Consider the following 15,063-nt stretch of genomic DNA (forward strand, 5'->3'; position numbering starts at 1 on the left):
ACCCATCCCAATGGTCAAGTTTCCTTAGAGGGTCTTGTGGTTTCAGGAGCACATGCATGCCTTCTCCTTTGCTTATTGGCCCTGGTGGAACCTTTTACTTAGACATTGAGCTTCTGGCCCAGCACATTTCCAGGAACTCTGGAGACCCTGTTGGTGATTCTGAAGCCAGGGGCTGGGGGTTATAGGTTGGGTCTGTGTGTAGGAGGAGGACACAATGGATCACCATGCCCAAACTCAGGGCTGGTTCTGCTTCTTGGGTGTGGGGAAAGAAATTCATTTTATATTTTCTTTAATTTTAATTTTAATTTTTTAATTTTATTTTAAGTTTATTTCTTTATTTTGAGAGAGAGAGGGGGCAGAGAGAGAGGATCCCAAGCAGGCTCTGCACTGTCAGTGCAGAGCCTGCCACGGGGCTCAATCTCCCCAAATGTGAGATCATGACCCAAGCCAAAATCAAGCGCCAGATGCTTAACTGAGCCACCCAGGCGCCCCAAGAAATGCATGTTAAAAGTCATTTTGAGTCCTCTCTTGTTGGAGAAAACATCCCCCAGCTTCCAAGAGAGTACCTAGAACATGTCAGGTGCCTTGCAGGAGGAAAATGAGGAACCAGACCTGGGGCACACAAGGAAGGTGGGTGGGGTCCTGGTCCTCCAGGGGCTCTGGGTCCAAGGGAGAGACCGTGTGGGAGGATGACAACAGAAGTTTAGACAACAGCCTGGGAGATAGGTGAGCTGTGGGCAATGATGCCTCCCTAGACTGGATGACATTTGAGATGTATTCTGAAGAAAATTCAGGAGTTTCTGGGAAAAGAAGAGGGGGAACCACCTTCTATCCCGATGGGGTTTGAGGGGGAAGCTCTTGCTTAGATGGACTCACAGTGATTGTGGCTTTTTCTGTGGGGCAAGGGGATGTGAGCTGTTTGGGGGTGACTGGAACATAATACACGGAAGGACACCTATTTTAAATGCACTCCTTTATTTTTATGACAGCCAATTCTTAATTCATTCAACAAGGATTCATCTGGGTACCTACTATATGCAAGAAATTGGACCAAGCATAAATAGAACAGAAAATAATCATTCCATGTCTCCCAGTAAGAACGAACATCTATCAGTTGTCCTGACTTGCTGTTGCTGAGTGGCGTGCAAGCACTGAGCTAGGCGTAGGCAGGAAGCTACACAGTCCTGCTCTGTGTAGGACGTGTCCCTGCAGCGTATCCACATTGATCAAAGTATGGGATTCACTGAAAACTAGGGAACAAACTGGAAAATGCACCAAAGCTTAGGCTGAACGTGGCCCAACCTAGGCAGCCTTCGGTTTGAAGCCAGCCTGGGGCCTGGGGGTGGAATTTCCAGGAATCCTGGCAGCCTCAGAAGAGCAGGCTGCCAGCAGTTCTGCCCCAGGGCCGCCCAGTGTGCCTGCCCACCTGGGCAGGCTGGAGTCTGGCTGCTGAGCCCAGTCGCGGGTAGTCGGCTGTCTTCAAGGGAGACTGGCCCGGGTAGCCACTTAGATGGCCACGCTATTGGGAATCCGGTCTGGGGACAAGTAGTAATATGGCAGCTTCTTGTTCTTGTTGCGCTCAGCAATCACGCTGACGATGGCAGCAAGGTTCTTGCGGAATCGGGCCATGGCCTCTTTTACAGGCTTCTCGATGAAATGCTCTTCTGGGTACATGCCCAGGAATAGCTAAGGGCCCAGATGCAGACAGACAGACAGGTTACTCTTTGACAAGGGGGTGTAAACTGATAGGCCTTGCTTGTCTCACCCCCAGAGATGATCCCTTGGAAAGTCAGCAAGGGAGCACCTGCTCATTTCCCCCTCACCACCTGCCCCCCTGCTGAGAGTACCCCAAGAATGCTCCTGGGCTGGGGTCTTCAGATGAATGGGCAAAATAACTGCCGTGCTGCAGGGTGGCCACAACAGCTTGTAATGGCGGCAGGTGAATGCGGACGCTGTCGGTGGTCCCAGCTGTGCTGGGAATGTGGCTGTGCAGTCCTGCTTGGCCCTGTTCCTGTGTAGCATCCCTGCCTTCCCATCTGGGCTCCGGGCAGCAGGGACACAGGGGTTAGCACTAGCCTTTCCAGCCCAGGAGAGCCATGGCCACACCCTGTTGGGGTGCTGTGCTCATTTGTATACTCACGTGGTGACTGCAAACTAAAACTAGGCATATTTAAAAAAAAATTATTGGATAGTTAAAATTGGAAAGTTTCATACCCAGGGCTGAAAAGGGTGGGATTTTGGACTTAGTTTGTGGAGGGCAGATCAATCTCAACGTTCTTTGACCCAGAAATTCCTCTACCAGGAACACATCCTCTGGCCCTACTAAACATGTGTGCAAAGACACATATACAAAAAAAAAGATGTGAGGGACCAACACATTTGCAAAGTCCCCAGAACAACCTAAATGCCCCCTAAAATGCCCACAGGCCTGGGGGTGGTTGGAGTGGTAGTCATTCTGTGAAACACTGAGCAAATGCCATGGGGTCGTGTTTGAGATACTGAGAAACCCAGCTTTGACATTAGGTTAAATAAGGTGTATGTGCATGGGAATGTCTGGAAGGATACCCAGAAACTTCTTAGTCGTTACCTCCGGGAAGACAACAGTGGAACAGAGTGCCTGTGCTCTCCTGTCCCTCCCTCACCCTGAGCTCCAACCTGGTGCAGACCTAAGAACCCCCTGGGTACCCAGCCCTGGAAGTCAGGACTCCCTGAGAGCAGGCGTCCAGCCTAAGCCTTTAATCACAAAGCCCAGAGAGGGAGAAATGGGTTAACTCTGGGTGACCTGCCCCTAGAAGGGGCAGAATGGTGTCCAGTGCTCACCTCGTTGTCTTGGAACTGGCTTAGTGCCCACACTGCGCCCAGGTGCCAGCAGGAGCGGCCACGGTCTGGCAGCGTATCCACGATCTGCTCGATGGTGACCACGCCCTTGGTTGTTGGCGGTGGGGCCCGCATGGTTGGGGGGGCATTGGGGATCCAGGAGCACCAGTCATACTGTAGGGACAGCCACAGACACATGGGGGTGCCTCCTCAGCCAGCCACCACCCATCTGCGGCTGGCCATGCCCCTACCTGCCCGACAGAGCAACTGCCCAGGTGCCTCCCACCCTCCTCCATCTCCTCCTGCTCCAGCAGGACTGGGCCACAGTTCCCCACTCCGGCTGGCACCCTTGGCTTAGTGGGGAGAATACACTCAGGGAACGTGTAGTTTCTGGCCCCGAGGCTGCTGGAGATCAGCCCCGGAAGACTAGGAAGAGAGGCGGCCCTGCCTGGGCCCTTTAGGAGCGGCCAAGGTGACTCTGGCAATTTCCTGCCCAGAAGACTCATCCTGCCTTTGCCTACCTGGCCAAAGTTCACTGCTGCATGCTGGGCGGAGGCTGTGAAGATCACTACTGTCAGGTACTCCGAAAGCTTCTCTCTGGTCTTGATGGACTTGGGGAAGCCTAAGGCAGAGTCAGAGGCTGGCTGGGGAGGGACTGATGACCCACAGGCACCCTCCCCCAACCCTATCCCAGGACCTGAGCACCCCCACACAAGGGCTTGAGGGGCCCAGGCATGGACAAGACACTGTAAGCGTTGGCCCAGTGTTCCTGATGTTTCTGACCCTGGTTTCAGTGGCTGCAGAGAGTCCCTGAGATGTCCCCATGAGACATATTTGTGGGCAGGGCTCCCTTGGGGGCTCTGGCCCCAGCACCAAGTGCTAAGATGGATGTCATGGGCCATGATCGCCCGAGGAAAGTCAGAGGTGAGGAAAGAGCAGAAGAGACAGCTAGAAGGAGAGCTGGGGGCAGTCTGTACCTGAGGTCTTCTTGCCCCGCATGCCATACACATAAACGTCCTTCACAAAGTCCTGCAGCTCCTGGTCCTCTGCCACCACCTGGTCACTCTTGTAGTAGATGCCTACCACCTCGGCCGTGAACCTGGCTCAGGAGGAGGGCCCAGCTAGGAGTGGGTGACTTGGCCAGGGTTTGCAGGGCTGGGTTCCTGAGCTCAAGGGCAGGGCTACACTGGTGGCCCTGTGACTTATTCCTTAATGTCCAGGCTCAGGTCACTCACCCCCGCCCCCACCCACATACCTTCCTTCCTCTATCAGTGCCCTGACAATGGAGCCATCCACTGGCCTGCTGAGTCAGTTGTCAATGCCCTGGTCCTCTTCTCCTCCAGGACACCCCGCTCAGAGTGGGTCCAACAGCCCCAGCGTGCACTCACGTATTGATGGCCTCCCACACCAGGAGCCCATCATCCCGGTAGAAGTAGTAGGGAATGTCTTCTGTGCTGTCCATTCCCCGAGCTTTGATGGCCTCGGGGAAGCACAGGGAGGTGTAGGTCAGGTCCTGCATGGCCCTCTGCACCATCTGCACGTGTCCACCGCCCCCTGTGGCATTGGCCTTGAGTGGGAGGGAAGAGAGCGCTGTGAGCTGAGGTCAGTCGCCACTCTTCCCTCTTGCCCAGGGCTCACCGTAAGAAACCATGAGCGGGCACTGGGAGACCAGGCACATGGAGGGGCAAGCCCACATCCTGTGGGTTTAGGAGGTGGGGTAGGAGGGATGCTTAGCTCCGAGAATGCCAAGGGCAGCCCAAAGAGGCGGTTCTAGAAATGCACATCTGCCTGATCTCATGCAAGGGGCTGCAGTGGAGGGGAGTGTGCAGAGATCGGGGGTGGGAGGGAAGCTGTGGGAGGGCGGGGCCTGCTCTGGTTCTGAGCACAGGCTGCCCTAGGGTGAAGAGAGGGGCATATACCAGCCGCCATGACCCACACAGGTCTTTCGAGGGCCTGTTGTATGCTTAGGTGAGGGCTGGAGAGAGGCCCAGGGAGAAATACCGGTCCTCATCCCAGCTGCTGAGATGTAGGCACTCATGGTGGCTGAACAGTCAGGCCCCAGAAGCTTCAAGGAGGACTCGGGTACTGGGGTGCCACACATTGGGCCACAGGTCATTTGACCCAAGCCGGACTGTTCAGAGTTGCTCCCTGGACTATTTGGATGGGGGGTGATGGTCACCATATGGGAACATGAGAGCCTAGAGCTCCCTGTGATGAGGTGCCGTTACCCCGCCCATGTCTGTCTGCAGAGCCTGGCTGGGAGAATGAGGCCAACACAGTTTTTAAAGAGTGGTAGAGTGCCGCCAGTGTGCTTGTCCCCTGGGGCCATTTGAGTGCCTGGGTTCATTTTGGGAGGGGTCGGAGGCTCCCTCACCTCACTATTGTCCAGGGTTTTGAGATAGTACACTTCTTTTCCAGCTTCAGCTGCTTTGACTTGGGTTTTGTCATTTGTAACCCAAACGATGGCTGAGGCTTACTGGTGACCTGGCTGCCTCACTAACAGGAGACGGAAGAGGAAGAAGGGCAGTGGTGAAGGCTGCCGGGAGGGTCCAGGCTTGGGAAGGCCACAGGGCGTCGGAATGGGCCAGGTGAAGGATGGGGAGGGAGGGGAGGGACCGTCTGCCCAGAAGCGCAGAGGGTGGGCGGTGGTGCTCAGTGAGGGCGGCAGAGCAGGAGGCAGGATCTACACCGCAAGCCAGAGGATGGTGGAGCAGCGGGAGGAGGCGACGGGGCCACATCGGCCGGCAGCGGAAGAAGTGAGAAGCAGGCAGTGCCTTCCGGAGAGGAGAGGTCCCTGGTGTGGAAGGGGCCAGAGACTGGCCAGAGGACCCGGGGCGCCTTCCCTCTGAGCGCCTCCTCCAGCCTCCCACCCTTCCCAGGCATCCACCGCCGTCGTGGTACCGAGGGGCCCGTCTCCCGAGAGGAAATCTGGTGTGGGCTTGGAGGCGTGGAGAAGTGGGCCCTGCAGGAGGTGGGTAGGAGGTGCTCACCTTGTCGAAGAGGCCGTACTCGCAGATGAGCTGCTCGCGGGCCTTGGTGTTGATGGCGATGGTGAACCGCACGTGCGCCACCAGCAGCTGGGGGAGGGAGGAGCAAGGAGAAGGCCTCGGAGAAGGTCCCTCAGGCCTCCTGACCAGGTCTACTCTTCCCAGGTGCCCCCAGAGCCCTCTCGGTGTCCCACACCCCTGTCCACTGAGGAGGGGTGATGCTAGGGCCGAGGGAGGAAGTGAGGGTGGCCATGCTGATCTTCATTGCTGAGTAGCTGCTGGAGGCCGGTGGGGGGGCGGGGTGCAGCTTCCATGCTTAGTGACATGATGACGGTAAAAATGGGAATAGTGAACACGTGTACAAAGCTTAACTATGTGCTAGGCACTGTTTCAAGCTCCCCGAATTTGTTAACTATTTTGACTGACAATAATCCGAGGAGGCAGATGTATTACTTGCTCTGCTTTACGGATGGGGAAACGGGCCCAGAGAGGTCTTTAGGGCCTGCATCACCCCAGCAGTCAGTGCCAGGAGGATTCAGGGAGAGAGAAGGGCAGGGCTACCGCCTAGGATCAGACAAGGGTCACACTGACCTCATTTGCCTCTTCCAACTCTGCTCCCAGGCCAGGCCCGGGCTTCATGTGCTCAGGAGCCCTTAGGCTCAGAGCTGTAGCACTGCCCCTGAGCATCTCTCCAGGGGCCCGTGTCTGCTGGCTACTCCCAGCCACAGTCCTGTGGGGGTGCCAGTGCCCCACCTCCCTCCCTCTGTCCACCCCCATATCCCAACGCCCTCCTCCACCGGCTGAGGCCGTAGCTTGCCGTACCTTGAAAATGGGGTGCACAGCGGGCAGCTGGCGGTACATGGCAATGCCAAAAACCTCAGACACCAGATGTGTGCGCAGAAGGTGGGTGATGGTCTGGTGGACGTGGAAGTCACTGGAGCGCACCCAGATTTTGGCCAAAAGCCAGTCATATTTTGCATCCGAAGGCAGAAAAATCGGGTTTTCATCCCCTGGGACTTGGTTGAGCTGATACATTAGAGAAAGAGAATACATGGCAATGTTTTGTTCTACATAGCTTACGGGAGAGCCTGGCTTCTCAGGAAACCCCAGAAGAATCCAAGTGTCTTACAACAGTGGTCTCTGAGTCACAAGAGGCTCACGGAGGAGGGCAGAGGGTCCAGGGTTTGCATTTCCCACCCCAGCGACATCACTAGGATGCTGGACACCTTCCTGAGCCTCTCCTAGCTCTGGTTCCTCCATCTGCAACACTGCTTACCTCCCAGAGTTACAGCACGTGAACAATATGGCTAAAAACACCAGCAAGGAGCAGGTTGGCGTTTCTACTCCTGCCTTCATCTCTCTCGCCTCCCTTGCCTGCTTGCTCCCTCCTGGTTTCCGCCCGCTGCTCTGACTGCTGCTTTTCCATGGCCCACACTTTCCTCTTTTCTTCCCTTAAAGGCTGCTGTTCCCCAGGCTCTGGCCGGTGTTCCTGACTTCCCTTCTTGCCCTTGATGAGCGCCTCCAGTTCCCAGGGCTCTCGGGCGCTCAGGATGCAGTGGCCTAGGTCACAGTCTCTTGAGCCCAGACCCGCAGCCAGTTGCCTCCTAAAGGAGAGAACAGGCTTGCCTTTCCAGTTTCACCTCCAAGGTGGGGCCAGGGTGCCTTTTTTTTTCCTAAAATGCAAATCCTGTTATGTCAATCTCCTCTTTGAAAACACTCAGTCACCTCTTAAAGCCAGAAAAGAAAAACCCCCAAACTCCATGATCTGGCCGCTGACGCCTCTGCTGAAGTCACCCTATGTTCAGCCCTCCCTGCCCACCAATCCTTGGACCCCAGCTTTGCCCATGACAGCCACCAGCCTGCACAGCTTCAGGCCTTGACAGTGTGATGTCACGTGAGCTCTGTTATTGCCTCCTCTTTGAGATGAGGCCTAGCCTTCCTGGGATAAGAAGGCATTTTCCGGAGTGGAGGGAGCAGCATTCAGGCTGCTGGAACTGCGGGCCAGGGCTGGGGCTGGGCCGGGCCTTGGGCTCTTCAGAGACGGTGTGGCTACCGCAGACTGACCCAGGAGGACAGCTGCTGAGACCGTGGGGAGGGGCCAAACCTGCTGGACTCCTCAAGGTCATGCTAAGTATTTTAGAAGGTAGTTTCCCTGTCTCTCCTTTGAAAATAGTGCTATCTAGTCGAAATACAATGTGAGTCACATGTGGAATTTAAAATTTTCAGGCAGCCACAGTAATAAAAGTAAAAAAAAAAAAAAACTGAGGTGAAGTTTCTTCTAATGATGTAATTTTATTTTACTCAATATGTCTAAAATATTATTTCAACATGAAAATAATACCAACACCCTGCAAGTCAGGTATTCCTTGCCATGTTACGTAAGGGGAAATTGAGGCTCAGAATGGTTGTGCACTTCTGCCAGGTCACACAGTGGATAAAGAGCTGAGCTGGGTTGGGGCCCATGCTCTGTTCCTTCTCAGGCACTGCCTTCAGCCTTTCTCTCTGCTGTACTGCCTAATCCAGACTCTCACATGCTTTCCCCTTGAACTCTTACACTGGCCTCAATGGCCGTGCTGATTTGGGCATCCCCCTCCTACCCATTCTTCTATCTTCCCCCCTCCTGCCCAGGCTCAGTGACACTGTGGCCTGATCGTGTCCTGAACACCTTGTTGGTTTTGTTTTTTAAGTTTGTTTTTTGGTTCACAAAGTCGCTGTTTGTTTATGATTAGAAACTTATTGATAAAAAAAAAAATTGCTGTCACTTCGGAACAACATAATAAAAAAATCCCCCCATCATCGAGCTTCTTGGCTTCGGTGCATATTTGTCTGTTCAGCTTTCCGTAAATTGGACACTGTTACAATGAATGTCTTTCTCTTCTTTCTTTTGCTCACTTGTGCCCCAACCAGCCCATCCCAGTGTTCCCTTCTGCACTTTCCCACGTGTCCCCACAGGACACGAGTGCTGGTCCTGTCGTGTGTATGGTACGCCGCGTCCTGCATTCAGGTTCTGTAGATGATCTCTGCCCTGTGTCTTGCTTTTCTGCTTAGTTACTCATTGTGGAAGCCCCTCAGGTCAGCTGCCATATGTCCAATTCCTTCCTTGTAAAGGTGGCATCACATTTTGTCGTCTGGACATACACGATTGCATTCAATCGATCCTCCGCTGCCTCCAGATTGTCTTCAAGTTTGTTTTCCCTCCAGGAACAATGCCTTGTGATGCCCTCACACGTGCGTCCTTACTGTGAGTCCCTTCATTTCTACTGACTGGGCCGGGAATGGCTGTGCTAGGGACAGACAGGCCCTACTGTGGGCTCCTTCAGCTGGGACACACTTGCTCAGTGAACTGCACAGCCCTGAGCCCCTCCTACCCCCCTGGCCATGCCGGCCCCTCCCTCGGACCCTCTGACCACCCACTGCAACCCAGAACCTCAAAGAGGCGCACCCCACAAGTGCTGCAGGACCTGCTCCCGTGAAGGCCCAGGTACTGACTTTGAGCTGCCCAGGCCTGCCCGTGATTAGAGAGGGAACGTGCCCCGGGCTTCAGTGACTCATGGCCAGTGGTGGGGGGGCGCTGTCCCTGCTAGAGGTTGGGTGTTATCACTGGTTTTTGGTTCCAACCTAATGAGTCAGAAGTAGTGTCTCATTGTACTTAATTTCCATTTCCTTAACTACTAGTGACATGGGAGGGATTCTTCCATATGCTGATTTTTCCATATGTCGCCTCTTCTTCCAACTGTCTATTCCTTTTCTCTGCCCATTTTTCTATTGGGATATTTGCCTTTTCCTTGTCAATTTAAAGCAACTATGTGTACATTATAGATATTCATATGTTTTTTTTACACATCAAATATGCCTGTCTTTTCCTTTATAACTTCTGGGTTTCTTGTTTTTACTTTAAGGAGTCTCCTTAGCATCCACATTATACATTGTTCTCCTAAATTCTCTTTTACTTTTTCCATTTTAATCTTTACTTCATCTGAAATTTATTTCTGTAACTAGTATGACATATGAGTCCAATTTAATCTTTTCCTTATGCGAAGACAGTTGTGATAGTACCACTGAAATTCTATCCCTTTTTACTGAGAAACCACCATTGTCATACTTTAAATTCTTATGTATTGGGCTTATTTCTGGCCTCTTTATATACCGTTCCCCCCACTCTGTCTGTTATGCATAGCACCTGCCTTGAACAGGGACCTTATGGTATTCCTTAATACCAAGCAAGGAAAGCCCTCCTTGTTTTTTCTTTTTCAAAGAATTGTTGGCTATCCTTGGACACTTCTTTTTCCATATGTATCTTTAATTTCTTCTATTTGGTTTTCACATCTCCCTCTCACCCCCCCCCCCCAAAAAAAAGAAAGAAAGAAAGAAAGAAAGAAAGAGAAAGAAAGAAAGCCTGATTGAAAATTTAATTGGAAGTGCATTAGATTTATATGATTAAGTTTGGTAGGACTGACATAAACTTCTCTTGTTCAATATGAAAGAAAGCACGTGTGAAGATTTCATTTTATAGCCTTTAAAATGATGTTACAGTTTTTCTTTATATGGTATCATATCGTATTGTTAGCAGGCAAAACGCAATTGGTGCTTTTGAGGAGCATATGTATCCAGACGCATTGCTAAATCCACGTGTTAATTCTAATAGCTTTTTGACAAATGAGAGTCTTAGGTTTTCCAGGTCCACCATCACATCATTACCAAAAGATAGTTTTCTCTCTCTCTCTCTCTCTCACATTGATTATTTTCTTCTTTGTTGCAGATTCCAGGACCTCCAGGACCATGTTGAGTGACAGTGGTGACATCAGCGTTCTTATTTATGATTTTAACAGAAATGGCTTTAGGCTTACCATTTTTGAATGAGATTTCCTATCTCTATCGCAGGGAAATAGATTGCTTCTGGCACATTTTAATATTTACCAGTTGGGGCTGCTAAATGCTACTAAGTTCCCTGTTGGAGTCACTTGATACAATCAGAAGCCTTATTGTGTTTTCTTGCTATTGAAACATCTAGGAATAAACCTGGCTGGGTTATGACCCCTTAGTCATTCATGACACTGCTACATTCACTTTGCTATTGTCGTATTTGGATTTCCTTTAAAATCTGTCTTTGTAACTTGGATTGGTCTTCTGTTCAGCTTTTTTGGAGCCTGCCTGTTTTGAGTTTCAGCATGAAAGTTATGCCAGCTTCAGAGAATGAATTCAGGAGCTGAAATACTTGAAAGAGCCCTGGAAATGTGTGCTGTTTACAGGCTAGCTGGAGCTCAGCTGCTCACCACATGGGCCTTTCACCAGTCTAGACATTTGGTCAGCTTCCCAACTGCTTACACGGATACTGGCCTGTTTTCTACAGTTTCTTCTAATAATTTATACTTTGCCAGGTTTTTACCCATCCCTTTCAGCTTCTTCAAATTTGTTGCCATGCTATTACTCTTAAAAAAAAAAAAAAGCACTCTTGCGATTATGTCTTCTTATTCCTAATCTTGTATATTTTTGCTCCCCCCCCGCCCCCTTTTCATTAGCTTCATGACAGGGTGATTTATTTTCTTCGACCTTTTGAAGAACCAGATTTTGGATTTACTTGCTTTCATTTTTGTGGTTCTTTACAGTTTGCAAAGATTGCATTTTCGGTAGAGGGAAGAGATTCAGGAACACTGTGACTTGCCCAGGGTCCCACACCTGCTAACAAGTGGCAGAGCTGGGACTGAAGCCAGGCCCCTGACTCCAGGCCCCTCCAAGAAGTCTCTGGAGGACAGGCTGCTTCCAAGGTGCCTGCTCGTGGTCAATGGCTCCTCTCCTTGATCTCCTAGCTCTGTTTGCTTCTCTTGCATTGTCTGTCCCTTCAGTTTCTGAAGCACAGGGCTTCTCTCTGATAGGCTGGGAATCCCTCTGGGGGAAGATGTGCTCCTGAGACCAGGAGATGGGAGCTCGAACTCTGGAGCCAGACGGCCTGGCGTGAATACCGGCTGTACGGACTGTGTGCGCCTGTGTCTGTTTTCTCATCTGCTGAATATGATCCACAGCAGTGATCCCCGCCCTTGGAGTTGTAATGACGACCACGTGAACAGAGGCGGGGCCTGCTCTGAAACCCTGACGGCCAAGTGTTTCAGAATCCAGAATTTTTAGGATTTTGGCAGTGCATGTACTTCATTATGTGACACCTCTCTCCCATGCCCTGTAATATTTCACAATCAAACACACATATTTCGGTAGTGCTACACACGCCTGTCACATCGAATGAGGCAAAGCTTCTAAACAGTCTCTCCTTTCGGTTCAGAGCAAGTTTTGCTGCCAATGAATTTGCTGCAAATTTTTGAAAAACCTAGCAGTTTTAGAACTTTTTAGATTTCAGAATTGAAGGTAAGGGATTGTGGACGGTGTCACCTTTGGGACAGTCTTGTCACATGGTGAGCACCTGGCAAAACCATCTGTGATTACGCCCGCAGCACTCAATGCCCGGTTCACAGCTGGCTCAAAGTAAAGTTTGCTGAATGCCTGTCCACCTGTCCCCCATGGGGGCCCCTGTGCAGCAGCCCCCCCTTCACAGACCTACATCTGGTGCTGTCCTGGGTGGGGGTTCTTTCCTGCTGTCTGAATACCAGTGGCCACAATGTGCCTGGTGCTCTGAGGAAGCAGAGGGCAGCCAGGAATGGGAGAGGTGACGCTCTGCCCCTGCCTCTTCTCCCCAGACTGCTCCTCTCTCCTTCTCCTTCCTCCTTGGTACAGAACAACCCGTGGACACTAGAAGGCAGCATCGCAGGACTGGGCTGGTTCGTGAGGCCAGCCTCCATGATGCCCCCTTGTGGCCTAAATCTCCAGCTCATCCTGCAGCCTCCCCTGCCTGGCCCCTTCTGGTGTTTGGACTTGTGTCCCCCGCCCAACAACCAGGATGCTGGGAGTCGGGGCGGGGTGTAGTGTGTTATTCCAGGGTAGGTCCTCAGCGGAGCACCTGGCTCTGCAGGAAGATGTCCAGTGTATCTTGGGGGAGGGAAGCCCTTTTTGCTCCTCATGGACAGCCCTCCCCATGGCTGGCAGGGAGCCCTAAGTTCTGGCTTTTCTTGTCCACCTGGCAGAGGCCTCAGCTTTTGGCACCCTCCCGAGGAGATGAGAAGCAGAGTGGCCTCTTCCTCCTGGAGGTTCCGGTGGACACCTAGAAAATTCCTCCCCGGGCCCTGGCTGCCGAGGGCAGAGCCGTCCGGGAAGGGAGCAGGGTGGGCCGCCTACCTGGATGGCAATGGGGACAATCTTGTTGGCCAGATTCTTGTACAGCAAGCAGATGGGCGCTGCCAGGAACTGCAGAGTGCAGGGGTCCGTTTTGTTGGCATCGATGCCATCCAGCAGCTCAAAGTCCACGATGAAAATGTTCCCCTGCTGTGGGAAGCAAGGGGAAATATGTCCACATCAGTCTCAGCCAGGGACGGAGCTGAGAATCAGGCCTAAGGGAGGGAGAGGCGCTTTCGAGGCCCCAGCGTCTGAATGGAGTTCAGAATTGACAGTGCTGGCCCCCGACTCAAGGCCGATGCACATCAAGAGCTTTCAGAGGTTGTGGTGGTTTTGTGGGGATGGAGGCTTCTAGACCCTCATGAAAGATGTTGAAACCCACAGCGGTAGGTTGATAAGAAAGAGAGAGTGCAGATAAAGTACACAAGAGAACAGAAATTCCAAAGAATGACGTTGCAGGACTCCATTTACATGGTGTTCACAACTACGCAAAGTTGAGCGTCTGGAGGAGAGACAGGGGCAGGTCTGCAGGGGTGGAAGCTCGGCTGGAGGGGGGCAGGGCTGAAGGGGCAGGGGGGCAGGGTCTGCAGAAGCGGGGTCTGCAGGGTCCAAGGAGGTCCTCAGGGTTTGGGGAAGGGTGGGCTCTTCAGGGTCAGGGGAGAGCCTACAGGGGCAGGAGGGGGTCTGTGTTCCTGGGTAGGGTGTTCTGTGTCCTGGTCTGAGGCTGGTGGCATGCTGGGGTCACTTGGTGAAAATGCATCAAGCTTGTTGACACTCCTGATTCCTACTCTTTGCTGTGGTTATTAAAAAAAAAAGTTTTAAGTTTGTTTATTTTGAGAGAGAGAGAGTGCAAGTGGGGGAGGAGCAGAGCGAGAAAGGGAGAGAGAGAGAGGATCTCGAGTAGGTTCCTCACCATCAGCGCAGAGTCTGATGTGGGGCTCAAACTCAGGAACTGTGAGATCATGACCTGAGCCGAAGTCGGATGCTTAACCGACTGAACCACCCAGGCGCCCCTCTTTTCTGTGGTTATTATACTTCAAAAAAAAAATTGAACGTGCCTGGGATTTGGGGAAGGGAGAAAGCCACCTTTTGTGGAATACACTTGGATCTTCTAGAGGGGGCCCAACCTGAGTGCTGTGAGGGTTCCTTTCACAAAGCTGGGGCCCGCTCAGTCAAGAGCTTGAAGAATTTGTCTTAATTTTGTTTAACATTTATTCATTTTTGAGACAGGGAGAGACAGCATGAATGGGGGAGGGTCAGAGAGAGAAAGGGAGACACAGAATCTGAAACAGGCTCCAGGCTCTGAGCTGTCAGCACAGAGCCCGACACGGGGCTCGAACTCACAGACTGCGAGATCATGACCTGAGCCGAAGTCGGACGCTCAACCGACTGAGCCACCCAGGCGCCCCAAGAGCTTGAAGAATTTGGGTAGAGGACCGGTGGCAGGTCGGGTCCACAGGTGCTCGGGTGAGATGTGTGTCCACAACTCTGCCAGCTGGGCCACCGAGCACATGCTTCAGGAATCCCGCTGAGGGGGACCAAAGACCAGAAAGGAGCTAGGGGCCCGGTCCTTAAGGACCTTCCTCCTTCCACCTTCCTCCTTAAGGGCCATGGCCGTCATCTGACACCAGTGATGAGCTCGGAGCAGTCTGTCCGCAGTGCATGTGGGACAGGGGTGGGGAGGACAGAGTTTGAGGACCATCATAAGTACTGCACAGAAGGAGTGGCTGCTGATCAAATCTTGAGAAGACTCAGGTTAGTTAAGGTGATGATGCCAGGCTAACAGGAGGCCCTGGGAACCCAGGCCAGGGAACCAAGAGGCCTGGGATTTGGGCCTGTACCCGGGGCATTTCTCTGTTATTTTTCCCACCTCGTCTCTCTGGGCCTCAGTTTCATCCTTCTGAAAAGTGAAGGGGAAAATCCTATCTCTTAGTTCTGATGTTCTGGGATTCTGTAGTAGACATTGGTGTTTTGTCTGTCTGGTGTCCCTGTCCTCTCTTTTTGGTCCTCGTATTCCATTTTCCTGGCCCTAAGGACTGAC

The 15,063-nt window shown here is 52.3% G+C and overlaps 1 protein-coding gene across 1 annotated transcript in view; it reads right to left on the minus strand.

Moving 5' to 3' along the window:
- Positions 1-958: 958 nt before the first annotated feature.
- Positions 959-15,063, minus strand: part of ALOX5 (arachidonate 5-lipoxygenase) — a 50,143-nt gene continuing 36,038 nt past the window's right edge. The window contains exons 7-14 of the mRNA XM_042960271.1: positions 13,026-13,172; positions 6,627-6,830; positions 5,808-5,894; positions 4,206-4,384; positions 3,795-3,916; positions 3,339-3,439; positions 2,821-2,991; positions 959-1,686 (exon numbers count right to left, since the gene is read on the minus strand). Coding sequence (XP_042816205.1) covers positions 1,507-1,686; positions 2,821-2,991; positions 3,339-3,439; positions 3,795-3,916; positions 4,206-4,384; positions 5,808-5,894; positions 6,627-6,830; positions 13,026-13,172 — 1,191 coding nt within the window. The 3' untranslated portion in view covers positions 959-1,506. The remainder of the gene's footprint in view (positions 1,687-2,820; positions 2,992-3,338; positions 3,440-3,794; positions 3,917-4,205; positions 4,385-5,807; positions 5,895-6,626; positions 6,831-13,025; positions 13,173-15,063) is intronic.

Source organism: Panthera tigris, chromosome D2 (genome assembly GCF_018350195.1).
Source record: "Panthera tigris isolate Pti1 chromosome D2, P.tigris_Pti1_mat1.1, whole genome shotgun sequence".
In the NCBI taxonomy this organism is placed as follows: domain Eukaryota; kingdom Metazoa; phylum Chordata; class Mammalia; order Carnivora; family Felidae; genus Panthera; species Panthera tigris.